A 14,021-nucleotide genomic window follows, 5' to 3' on the forward strand; every position below is an offset into this window, starting at 1 on the left:
GAAGTTACAGGGAAGCAAGTTTCTTATTGGCTTTAAGGAAAAACTTTCTAGCAATTAAACTGTCCAACAATAGAAGGGACTTTCTCAAAAATCAGTAAAACTGTTGTCAGTGGCTTGGATGTGGCCCAGGGAAGTGGGAAATGTCACCTTCCTTTCAGTGAATTTTGAGTATTGAAAGAATAAGAATAGATGAAAATTGTTCTAGGATAAAACAGTTTACAGTGAATTAGGATTTCACCAAGATGTAAAGGAAGAGGGCAGGAAACCTGGGGAAAGTTGAAGGGATAAATAAGACATGTTATGAGATCGGGTGGATGTGGAAGGAAGTATGTGTAAGAAGTAAGTGCTGAATGATGATTATGGAGAAGAGACATAAAAGAAGCTTTTTGTTGGGAGCAAGATGTTAGAAGTATAGGAGAAAAGAACTATAATAGCAAGGAGTTGGAGGAACTGGGGTCACTAAGGATAATTGGAGGAAAACTCAAGCTCATGGATACTTAGACTAACACACCACAAATGGAATGTTTGTTTGGCAGCACTGAGAGATTGTTTTTTGTTTGTTCCTGTTTCCCCTTTTCTCATCTCCCCCCACCAAGATGTTGATATGAATTGGGTCATTATGTGAAATTTTTGAGATTTTCCAGGGAAGTAGAGAAGGAAAAAGAGGAAGAGGAGGAGGTCTCTCTGGAAGAATTTTTTGCTCCCTGTGAAAGTTTGAAGATAATTTTGTCTTCTCTCTATTCTGGTGTAAATGCATGGTGGTAGTGTATTCTAAAATGTGCTGAGTGGAGTAACTAACTAGAAAAGGACCTTCAGTAAGCTATAGAAGATTATAAGTAAAGTTGCCTTCCATGTCTTTATATATCTCCACCAGAAAGTGTTTCTTGACTGCCTACCAGTGTCCTGAATGAACTATGTTAGTTAGGCACTTCGGGAAATATCTTTTTTATCTTTGTGAGGTAAATTATTTAGAAAGAATAACTTAATATGCAAAAAAAAGTGTGATACATACAATATGCATGACAAATGGCCAGAGAAAAGAAATATTGGGAGCTAGAAGGACTAAGATGTCTCAGAGGGAGAATATCATGAACCTAGTATATGGACCGCAATGGAAAAAAGGAGTCAGGCAATATTGACTTAGAGGGAGGTAGTAGATAGTAGTCATGTCACATAGTGGGCAGATTCTAAAGGATCTTGAAAATTAGGTTGATGAATGTGAATTTGATCTGATAAACTTGAGGGGGTGGTATTGTAGGCTTCTGAGTAGAGGAGTGACAAATGATATTTTTATGAAGGTTAATTTGGTAGTAGTGTTTATGGTGACCTGGAGGGAGTAGGCCATTAGCTTTAGACAGGCTAACTAAGATAATTCACGTGAAAAGTTGAAGGCTTGGACAAGGGTAGAACATTGGGTGGTAAAGGAAAAAGATAAAATTTGAAGGAAAAAACTGAAATAACCTCCTGCCATTTCCTCTCAGCAGATTACTTCACCTCTTACTTTACTGAAAAAAAGGATTACCTCTCCTTTCCCCCTACTCTACACTTGGTAACTTCTTCACATTGTCCCCCATTCTGTTTATTCCAGACCTTGAAGATGCAGTAGCCCTTCTTTTTGTTGAGAACAGTCCCTCTCCTCGTCCTTTTGATCCTTTCTTATCTTCGCTACTTTGGGAACGTTAGTCAGTATTTACCCTTTCTTGTCAGTTCTTCTTACCCACTGCCTCCTTTCTTGCTGCTTAAAAATGTGATTTCCTCATCCTTAAAAAAAAATACTGACTTGACCATGCCATCCTCAAGTTATCATCCTGTATTTCTTCTCACATGCAGAGCTAAACTCTTAGAATCTCATGTCAACTCTAATATTCTCATCGTCTCTGCTGTTTTCTCACTTTTCATCCTCTAGCAATCTGGGTTCTTGACCCCTCCATGTTAGTACTGAATACTTTATGGTGATTTCTTAACTGTTTAATCTGATTGCCTTTTTCCATTGTAAGCCTACTTGATCACTTTTTGTTTTTGTCGCACTCCTCTCTCCTGGTTTTTTGACCTATCTTCTACCTATCTGACCTCACTTTGGTGTCTTTTGCTGGATCATTATCCTTTTCCTCACAGTGTGGATATCCCCAGAGATTCCCTCATTGGCTCTTTTCTCTTCTGGTACTCTTAAGTGAATTTAGCAGTTCCCATGATTAATTTGTCTCCTTGTAGATGATTCCCAAATCCATATATCCAACCCTAATTTCTGTCTTGAACTTCAGTCCCACATTGATAATATTTTTGAACATCTCCAACAGGATATTTCAAACTCAACATGTGAAAAATAAATTTCATTGTTGTTTTGTCTAAACCTCCTATTCAGGATGTCACCATTCTTCCATTTACCTAGGTTTGTAACCTCAGGGTCATCCTTTACTGCATGGTATCTCCAACGGTTAAATCTAAAAACTACACTAAGTATTTTGGAACACCATGTATCCCACTCCAATGAAATCAGTAACCAGCTCATATTGGTTCTACCCTTAAAGCATTTCTCGTGGCCGCTATCCCAGTTAGAGCCCTCTTTATCTCTCTTGGTCTACTTTTGATACCCTAATTGGCCTCCCAGTATTTGCTCTCTTCCCTCACCAACCTACAGTTCCAACAAAATAATATTACCAAAGTACAGGTCTGATCATTTCGTCCTTTTACTAAAACAATCGTTAGTGACTTCTTTACTGCTGCTAGGATAAAATTAAAACTCAACTTGCCATTTAAAACCCTGCTCAGTCTGAAATCCACTTACTATTATGAACTTTAATGTTATACCCTTCACACACTTTACATTTGAGTCAGACTGAGCTGTCTCAAGGCCCCTTCTCTATGCTTTAGAGCAATCTCCCTCCCATGCTTGGAATACTTTTCCTTATCTCTTCCTGTTAAGATCCCTAGTTCCCTTTAAGGCCTAGCTTTTGTGCTGTTTATAGTTCAAAAATATTTTCAGGCTCTCCTGCACATTCCCCTACTCTAGTATTATTGCTCTATTCCTTCTGACATTACTATGTATTTACTTATTTAAGTATGTGTTATGTGTCACCAGGAGAACATAAATTCTATATGGACATGAACTGTTTTAGTCTTGACTTTGAATCTCCATCATGTAGCATAGTGTTTTGCAATACAGAATAGGGTCTTAATAAGTGTATATTTAATTTAATGTGATATAATCCTCATCAGTGGTAGAGCTAGAATGAAGTAGCTAGATAATGGTAATAATCTAATTCAGAACTGCACTAGAATTCAGCTTGCTAGCACTCTTACTATTGTATCATGTATGATATAGAGAATTTCCTTTAATGTGTTTGTTTTGGGTGCAAAAGTGACATCTGAATTACAGACTAGTAGTTACTTTATTTTTAAATTTTCTGTATACAGTCTTGATTTGGCATATGTTTGTTTGTATTTGAGACCTGGTTCCTCTCATAACTTGTGATATGACCTTGAGCTAATTGCTTCCTTTTTCTCAGTTTTTGCACCTGTAAAATGAGGATATTAAAATTTCAGAGCTAGACGGTCATTTAGTCCAAGTCTTCATAATGTAAAGTTCTATACTATCTATGATGCTTTTAAAAGGCAAATTAAGGTTATCTTCAAAAATGATTAAAAAACAATACTAGACATTCCTTGAAACTTTTTGAGTAAGGAATATTAGTTACAAGTAAAATGAAATCTATTTTTTCAAGATTTTGTTATTAGTACTTTTCTTTGTAATTATTTAACATTTAAGTGAAATAATGCGAATAAAAGGATAAAGCAGAAAGATTTTCCTGCTGTGTGGTAATGATTCTACCCTGAGTACCAGGAGTTGTAAAACAAGCTTTCATGATTAAGAAATGAGATTTAAAGGCAGCTATTAATGGAAAAGCAGAAAGAGCAAATAAAGTTTTTAAGAATATGGAGAAATTCAGTGGATGATTTAACTGTTGAGGTAGGTATATTTAGATTTTTAAGATGTTCATGCAAGTGGATTTGTTTGTGGTTGTATTCATTTTGAAAGTTGATCATATGTGTTTTACACATAAGTTTTAGAAGTGTGGAAGTTGAATTCAGATTTATGAAAAATACATATACCATTAACTCATTTCTATTCCTTCATTGACATTTTGTTCACTAGTGGTCTAAATATTTTCTCCATCAACTCTCACACTTTTTATAAATATTTGGAAAACTCATTTCAAACTTCAGTTTATTTTTTATTACTTTTGTGAAAACAGTGCTAGAAAATTATTTGTGTAAATACGGTATGAGAAAGTAGTATCATTGCTTATTTTCTGCTGTCAGTTTCTCAAACAAAATTGGATTAGTATTTTTATCAGAGCTTATTGTTGCAGGTTACAGATACTTTGGTTGCAGATAATTTTTTGGTCTCTTAATGTTTAACTCTAAATATATAGTTTAGTTAAGTTAATTTGAGATTGGTTATATAATTTAAAGAATCTTCCAATTGAAATAAATCCTTTTAGAATACTTTTGTTATTAATGGTTAGGAAAACATTTTCCTATTTGCCTTTTAGGTTAGGAAAGAAGGAAAGTGAATATTTTGAAAGAGATAATGTTTCATAGTGTTTTAAAAGGAAAAAAGCATGATATCTAAAGAAAAAAGTACCTTACAAAACTCTAAAATTTTTATTTTTAACTTTCTATTAGATTTCATCTGAAGATCGAAGTGCGCTGTGGGCTTTGATTACGTTTTATGGGGGGGATTGCCAGCTAAGCCTCAATAAGAAGTGTACTCATTTGATTGTACCAGAACCAAAGGGGGTAAGAGTCTTCCATGTACAATTCTTTTTTATATATCACCGAAATATTCCTAAATACTTTTTTTCCTCTTTGAAGGTTGTCTTCGATTGTTAATTAGACACAGCTGATGATTGCATTTGCATCTTTCATGTTTTTCAAATTGTTACTCTGATACTTTTGAGCTTTTGAACATTTCCAAAAACATTTTAGCTTTTGTTATTACTTTTACATCTTTACATTTTTAATTTAAGTAGTTTGAGTTATGTATTTTATAGTATTTCATTATTTAGTTAGTCTGAATCTCTGCTTTAGAAATATCTGGTTCAAAATAATTCTTGTACACATGGATTGTCTTCTGGGGTTAAGGGAAAGACAATTTTTGGCAAAATCAGATTTTTTCCTTCAAATGTAAATGAAACAGAAAAGTTAATTCTTATACATGAACAAAAATTATTCTCTCTGTTGAATCATTTATAAAGGTCCTAATGTGATTATTAAATGGGAATTAAGTGGAGTTTTTATATTTTCTTATTAATGTTCTATAATAGGAACCTATTATAAATATTGAGACTATTTAAAAAAAGCTTATTTTTCAGAGTTTTGATATTTTAAAGTTCATCTTTAGTAAAACAAAACCTTTTTAAAATTTTCAATTAATGACTGTAGTGATTTTCAAAAAAAGGTATTTTGCTGTGATGAAGTTGAAACAGATTTGTATGTACTCTTGGAATTAATTTTTTTGTCTTCCTTTTCCTTGATTCTGTATCATAGAGAATAATGACTTTTTAGTGTGTTATTTTTGTTGTATTGCTTATTCTCCAGTGATGATAAAAAAAAGATAGGAAAATATATAGGATTTAATGACTGGATTGAATGAATAAAAAAAAAACCCAACGATTTACTTAGCACTTAATTCATGCAAATCAGTGTATTAATAGTCAGGATATTGCTATCTCTGAAACCCGTGAGACTTACTCTACTACTTGCAGTTTCAGAAAAGGTGTCATACTATATCAGATGGTAGGAAGGTCCTGGTTTGAATTCTAGCTTGATTACTTCAGATCTAGATGACCTTTGGCAAATCACTTTATTCTTCATGATCCACTTCCTCATGTAAAATAAGAGGGGTGAACATGATGATCTGCAAGGCCTCTTTCAATTAATTTTACAAATATTTACCTTAGGCTTTGAACTTGATTTTCATTCATTTTGCCTGAACTCAGTATGATTATTTTTCTTAACTTCGTTTGGATCAAATTGAAATGCATATATGTTCCCAACAAAAATACAGTGAACTCTTCAGGAGAGAAATTGAATAGTGGTAAATGAATATACTGAACTTCAGTTTGAAATTTGGCTTGATGTCAAATTTATTATTATCCAATCTTTTTGATTTTGGTATTCCTGATTCATCAACTAAAGAATAATACACTGTTACTTTCTGATTCTACAACACTCCTCCTCTCACCCCAACCCTCAGAAGTGTTTGCTGTATACTCTAGAACACGTAGTCATTTAAAAATTGATTGAAGTAGAATTAATTTTGTTTTGAGCTATTGTGACACTTTTTGAAGTAGTCCTGGAATAGTTACTAAACATTAGTGATTACTGCCCTAGTTAGGGTAATGAAGTTATTAATAAATATCTGTTTTAATATCAACACATTTATTAAGTGCCTACTGTGTAAAAGGTGCTGGTGCTAGCTCCTGAGAGCATACAGCTTGTACACAGATAGATAAAACAAGATAATCTGAGGAGGAAAAGAGAGCTAGCAATGGGGAGAGCAGGGAAGGTTAGCCAGAGAAAGTAGTACCCAATCTTTGAAGGAAGGTAACATTGGAGTTTAGGATCATAGGCTCCTTGCAACTGCATGATGTCCTCTAGTACAGTGCCTTCATTTTATAGATAAGGAAACTGATGTCCCAGGAGGTTGAGTGTTGGGCCCTAGGTCACACAGCTGGTGAGAGGGAGGTTGTACCCTTCTTCAACTGTGATAAAGATAAGGGCTGCATATATCAATTGTTGAGTCATCTATATAGAACTAATTTAATTCTTGGGAACTGATGAGATTATTTAGCATAGGGGAACCCTTTGGTAGTCTGGTGAATTCTGTAGATCTCTTCTCAGAATAATATCTTTAAATAAATAAAGTTTGTAGGGTTTCAAAAGAATCCAACTGTACTGAAGTACAATCATAAAAATATTTTTTAAAATGTTGTCCCCTCTTCCCCTTTGATTTAGAGAGTTGAGAAAAGACAAGTAGTCTCAAGACCAGAACTTCAGAAGATGCCCATATTTAGGGAAATGGAGATGATCTAGTAAAGGACATGGAGAAGGAACAGATAAAGAAGTCTAGAGATATCAGTATCACAGAAGAGAAAAAAGAATATTGAGGAATGTGATGATTAATGTGTCAAAAGCAGTAAAGAAGTCAATGAAGATGAAAACTGAGAAAAGATTTTCAGTTTTTAGCAATTATTAGATCATTGATAACCTTAGGGAGCAGTTTCAGTATAGTGAATCAGAGCCTACTCTTTTTTTTCCGTACTAATTGTGCCTTTTTAAAAAAAAATTTTTTCTTTTTAAAAAATTATTTATTTTTAGTTTTCAACATTCACTTCCATAAAATTTTGAATTTAAATTTTTCTCCCACTCCTCCTACCTCAAGATGATGTGCAGTCTGATTAGTCTCTATGTGTACATTCATATGAAACATAGTTTCACATTATTCTTGTTGTCACGAAGAGAACCAATGGGAAGAACCATGAGAAAGAAGAAACAAAACAAAAACAATTTGCTTCCATCTGCGTTCAGAGCCCAAAGTTCTTTCTTGAGAGGTAAATAGCATTTTTCATCCAGAGTCTTTCAGAGTTGTCTTAGATCCTTGCATGGCTGAGAAAAACTAAGCCTCTCAAAGTGAGTCATCACACATTGTGGCTGTTACTTTATACAGTGTTCTCTTGGTTCTGCTCATATAAGTCTTTCTAGGTTTTCCGAATTCCACCTAGAGCCCACCCTTCTGTGAAGATTTGGGAAATGGAAATGACAGTGAGTGTTGTCAGCTTATTTTTATAGTACCTTAAAGTTTGCAAAACACACTCCTCACAACAGTCCTTTGAAATAGGTATTAGCAAGTGTTACCATTTCTCTTTTATAGATGAGGATAATTGAGACTCAAATTAAGATTTACTCATGTTCACATATCTGATACGTGTCAGGTGGAATTCATGTCTTGGTCTCCTGACCCTAAGATATCATGTTTCTTGTAAAAAAGGTTAAAGAGTACTTTTTAAGGTTTACAAGATGCCTTATAATGTAGAGTAAGCTTACATGATGGTTTCTTTATAGTAGGAACACCTTGAGCACATTCGTAGTCTAAGAGATTGGAAGAGAATCAAATGAAAGAAGGTAGGAATGATTGATGGGAGAACATGGAATCAATGCTATAAGTAGAGGGCAGAAAGTTAGCCTTGGCAAGGAGGAAGACACTTTTTTTCCCTCAAACTGGAGCAAAGAACGAGAGGATCAGTACAGATGATGTATAATTTTAAGGTGTGGAATAGTGGAAAAGGAGTTTGTGGATGATGTGATTTTTTTTCAGATTAATAAGCAAGGTCATCTTTAGAGTTAAAGGGGTGGGAAGGGACACAGGAAACTTAAGAAATTTGTAACAACTACTTTGGGAGCGTTATAGATTAGCCCCTTGGCAAGCTTTTTAGTCTGCTAAGACTAAACTACCAAGAAGCAGAGAGGGCTGATATTGAATTTAAAATTTATTTGTAGTTGATCTAGTCTGTCCATTTGTAGGATTCCTCTAATAGCTTCCATTACTTAAAAAGCAGTTGGTCAAGCTGACAGCATAAGGGAACAAAGTAATAAAGGGTGGAGGACCAATACAGGGTATCCAAAAAGTCTTGGAGTAGTTTTAAGCTAGTAGAGCTTAAATACTTTATTATAGCTGGTATAATAGCTATCAAGCTATTAAAACTTAAAACTGCATTAGGATTTTTGGGATATCCTGTATATGCTGTATCCTTTACTGATTTAATAGTACAATCAAGTCTGAGAAAAAAAGTGAGACTAGAGCAGAAATGGTGGACTGGCGATGTAAGCCCCAGGGAGAGATGGAATCATTGGACATGATGATCAAAGAGAATACTATCAGAGTTCTAGGGCATAGAATAATTTGGGATGGTGGTGAGGTTTAAGGTGTTCACATGTTTGTGGGGGATGCTAAGATAGAATGGAATGTAAGTTATGAGAGTTAAAGAAGTTGATAAAACTGGGAGGTCAAGGACATAAAATTATAAAGAGGAGAGCTGAAATAGTATTAAGCTTGAGAGAAGAGCAGTTACAGACTTTGATCTGGGGTGAATCTAGCCTAACTCTCATTTTACGAAAGCAATCTGAAGCCCAGAGAAAGAAATGTTTCTTGAACCTGCTCATGGGGACAAGGTCTATGCTGTTTTTATTTTTGTGTCCCAGCACCTAGTGTAGTGCATTTGTAGAAAATGGATGTTTTATAAATCCATTATATAAATCCATTTTATAAATTCGTATAAATGAGTGAAATTTAATTGTCCACAGACTTATGTAGCTTGATTCCAAACCAGGTCCAGATGCAATGCTGTTATTTTTAATTTTAAGTTTTGTTATATTTTCAATTAATAAACATCTCGTCTTATTGCTGTCTTTCGCCATCCCCAAATTGAAAAAACAAGATCCATGTAATGATATGCATAGTCAAGCAAAGCAGGTACCCATACTGCCCATGTTCAGAAGTGTCTCATTCTGCATCCTGAGTTCTGTGTTAGGAGATGGACTATGTTCTTCATCATGGGTTTTCTGGAATTGTTTTGGTCATGGCATTTATCAGGAAGAAATGAAGGAGAGGAATAAGCATTTATATAGTGCCTACTTTGTGCTAATAAGTATTTTTCACATATTTCATTTGATCCTTGAAATAATCTTTGAGGTAGGTGTTGTTACTATTCTCGTTTTATAGTTGAGGACACCGAAGCATAGGGAGGTTAAATGACTTGCCCAGGATTGCACAGCAAGTAAGTGTCTGAAGTTACATTTGAATTCAAATCTTCCTGACTCTAGGCCTGGAGTCTTACCTTTCCACTGCATCCACTGTGCCACCTAGCTGATCAGATAATTCTTAAGTCTTTCAAAATTGTTTGTCTTTCCAAGGTTATTGTTACATAAATTGTTCTGGCTCTGTTTACTCAACTCTGCATCAATTTAAACAAATCTTCCCATGTTTCTCTGAAGTTGACTTCTTTGTTGTGTTTTAAGGCATGGTAGTATTCTACTACAGTCATGTGCCATGATTTTTTCCAACCATTCCTCAATTGTTGAGCACCCTCTTTAGTTTTTGAGCACCCTCTTTAGTTTCCAGTCCCTTGGCATTATTAGTAGAGATGCTATAAGTATTTTTGTACATATGCATGCTTGTGCTCTTTCTCTTATCTCTTTGGGGTACGTGCCTAATGTGACAGTGGTATTGCTTTGTCAAAGGATATTAATAATTTAGTGACTTTTGAGGTTCAGTTCCAATTGCCTCTTTTTTTTTTTGAGTCTAGGTCTCCTTATTTCATCCAGGCTGGAAGTAACAGTGACTACTTTGGGGCCTAATTCCACTGCTGATCGGCACAAAAGCTTTGGCTTTCATTTCAGACCTGGGCCATTTTGCCCACATTAGTGCTAGACTTAGTGTGGTAACCCAACCAATGGTCTTCAGCCTTACTGCAGTTTAGTGAACCTGAACCCAAGTATTCCTTATTCTCACTAATTTATTCCTTCATATCTCGTATGACAGGTATGCACCACCTTTCCTGGCCCAGAGTTCTTTCCAGAATGGCTGGATCAATTCATACCTGCATCAGCTATGTGTTTTGGTATGCACTTGTCCTGCAGCACCTCCATAATTTGTCATTTTCTTTTTTGTTGACTAAGACAATCTGACAGGTGTGACATAGAACCTTGGAATTGCTTTAATTTTGATTTCTCTGATTATTAGTGATTTGGAGCATTTTTCACATGGCTATTGACAGCTTTGATATCTAGCAAATAGAAACCTAAGCCAACTGCTTTGGCTTTCTTTTTTGAGATCTTGAGCATTTTTCCCTTTTTTATCTTCTCTTTTTTAACAGAAGCGGCCTGGCCCAGGAAAATTTAAACAGAGACAGAATTTCTGTTCAGATTAGTAGGGGCAAACCATTCCTTGTCCTTTTAATTTCCCAGGCTACATCTTTTTACTTTTTCTTACTCTATAGGAACCCAGTAGCTTCCTATTGACACTTGGAGGAATGAGATAATACAACTTCCTTATTAAAACTGGGACTAAAGAAAGTTAGCTACCAGGGGTATAGAATAAATGTACTTAGTGTGGAAAGAAACCTTATAGACCATCTAGTCCAACCCAGTTACTCTACCTGGAGGCCAGATGATAGCATTGAAGACCTAGAAATGGTAAAACGGTAGGATTGAATGATAGTTTAATACATAGGGAGGGTCTGGTTGTGAAATGGGATAGCAGCTCTTTGCTGTAGTGGGGAGTCATAAGAGTGGGAAGGCATAAGTGAAGGAACAAGTAGAACTATGTGGTATCTAGGAACAATTCTGTATCGGTAATCCCCATCTATTTGTTTTCTGATGTTCTATATAGATTGGGTAACCTTTAGGTGGTAATAGTGTTCATTCACCATGTCATGCTGGCTTATCAGCAGGCATTCAGTTTCAGAGTAGTTGATTGGCTCATCCCCACCTTCCTAAGCCTGTGATGAGAGGAGGAATGAGTAGTCTCAGTTGTTTCTTGATTCCTCTATGTCAGTGACATGGTGTCATGTTAGTGACTTCTAACTACTTAGATTTTGTCTGGGAATCTGAGTACTTAATGATTTCTTGATGATAAATGATAACACAGTTATAAAAAAGACTTTCAGAAGCCCAACAAATTGGTCTTCAATATGATAATGGCGTCTTTCAAGACAATAAGGCCTATGTTATATGTCCTAAGGTACATTATACTCTTTACTAGGTTTTATTAGCAACTTAGACATAAGATTCATCTCCTGTATTATTATAGATAAAAAAAATTTCAGATATTTCTGGATTCTTCTGTGAAGTGATTGAAACTGAACAATGAAAGATTAATTACTTAATCTGGAAGCATGAATCTGTTATTTGCAGATTTTTAACCTTTTAGAATTATTCTGAATTGAAATTCATAGATATTTATTTATTTGCCAATTAGTGCTTACCAGTAAGTCATTAATATAATATTTATTTCTCTGATCCTATGCCCTAATATTCAAAAGTATGCTCATTAAAAAAGAAAAGTTGAGAAAATTATTAGCCATTTTTATGAATGTATACTTTTAAGACCGTGTAGCCAGTATAAGAATTCATTGTTTTTAAGATTTTAAGATTATCAAGCTCTCAGGCCCATTCTCTATACAGCTTCTCTGTAGTCATTCGGCTACCACCTTAGTTCAGGCCCTTGTCTCCTCTCGCCTAGATTATTGCTCTAGTCTCCTAATTGGTCTCCCTTCTTCAGGTATCTCGCTACCAGGCTATCCTACATGCTGGTAACAAATAATTTTACTTCAACCTATGCCTGATCATAACTCCCTTTCTCACTCAATCAACTCCAGTTGCTTCCTGTTGCTTCTAGGATAAAGTATATATTCCTATTTAACTTTTAACACCTTTCACAACCTGGCTCCAAACTAAGACTTGCATCTCCCCTTGCTGCTTTTGCCCTGGCCTATCTTCCCTGACTGTAATGCACTCTTACCTTATCTCTGCCTCTTTGAATCCTTATCTTCCTTCAAGACTCAGCTTAAGCACCATTTTCTGCAGGAAGCCTTTGCTGAGCTCCCCAGCTACTAGTTATTTCTCTCTTAAGCTAACTTCTGCTGAACTGTTTTGTATTTGTATTTATTCACTTTTTATTGCTATTATGTCTGTCATCCTTGTTAGAATGTAAGCTCCTTGTGAGTAGGGCTGTTTGATTCTTTGTATTTGGACAATGCCTGGCACATAGTAAGCACTTAGTAAATATTTTTATTGAAATGACATAAAATTAAAATAATACTATGAAATGACAAATCTTAAAAATGCTTCTGTCTATAGGGATGACTTTTCTATCACTACATAATACTGTTTTGGTAGACATAGAAAAAACATCTTGAATTTCTGGAGCACTTAAAAACACATTTTATTGACCCTTTTTGTGTTTATATCACCGTTATGCCCTGAATTCTTCCTTAGGACAAAGAAAATCAATTAAGCAAAAGCATCCAGTAGAAACTGTCCGACATCATATACAATTTTTTGTCATAGTAGTCCCTCACCTCTCTGCTCTGGGGGAAAGTTAGGTTTCATTATCTCTTCTCTTAAACCTTCATTAGTTTTTCAGTTAATACTTCAGCTTCCTTTTATTAATGTGTCCATATATATATTGTTGGAGTTGTATATAATTAATTAGCCCTCTTTGAAATGTTTTTCTATATCATGATAACTCAGCAAGTTAACTTGTTTTCATTTTATAAATGAGGAAGCTGAGGCTAAGGTTAATTGCTCAATATCATGCATGAAATTATTGTCAGGAGTCAGAAGTAGAACCAGTAAGTCTGTTCTCATGAGTTAATCTTCTAGTTATTTCCCATCATACCTTGCAGGCAGAAAAAGTTGTAAGGTGAAACAGAAATGACTGTAGACTTACTATAAATTTAAACTTCTTTTATTCATCACAAAGTTTATCCATTTAGAATTAAGACAAGTTAAAGTGACATTTTAAATTCAACTGAAAAGATGGAGAAATTATTTCTTGAGTCTCAAGTCCTTTTTCTGCATTAACTAAATGAAAGAAAACTTATCAGTACTTAAAATGTTTTAGAAAAACAATGTCCTTCACCAATCCTTTTCCCCTTTGTCTGAAGCACAGAGTTCTGAGCCTGTTCCATTTATATATTAGGCTAGCAATTACCAATAAAATGATTCTTACTTCCTCAGTCAGCCAAAAGACCATGAGATAGGGCATATTAGCTTTTAGATAGTTTTGGGAAGTACAAGAGAACAAAGAATAAGGAAGCATCACAGATGGAAAATAATATGATTCGTTACTAAGTCTAAAGTAGTATACATGATGGAAAATAATATGATTGGATAGAAGTCTGGAATGCAGGGTTAGCAACAACCTCTCCTTCCATCTTGTTGCTATGGAAAGCTCG

At 34.9% G+C, this 14,021-nt stretch overlaps 1 protein-coding gene across 4 annotated transcripts in view; it reads left to right on the plus strand.

Annotated features, from left to right (window-relative positions):
* Positions 1–14,021, plus strand: part of PAXIP1 (PAX interacting protein 1) — an 84,164-nt gene that overhangs the window by 15,072 nt on the left and 55,071 nt on the right. For all 4 annotated transcript variants that reach the window (XM_072652132.1, XM_072652130.1, XM_072652131.1 and 1 more), the window contains one exon: positions 4,687–4,800. In XM_072652132.1, the coding sequence (XP_072508233.1) occupies positions 4,687–4,800 (114 nt within the window). The remainder of the gene's footprint in view (positions 1–4,686; positions 4,801–14,021) is intronic.

This window comes from Notamacropus eugenii, chromosome 3 (genome assembly GCF_028372415.1).
Source record: "Notamacropus eugenii isolate mMacEug1 chromosome 3, mMacEug1.pri_v2, whole genome shotgun sequence".
Taxonomy (NCBI): Eukaryota; Metazoa; Chordata; class Mammalia; order Diprotodontia; family Macropodidae; genus Notamacropus; species Notamacropus eugenii.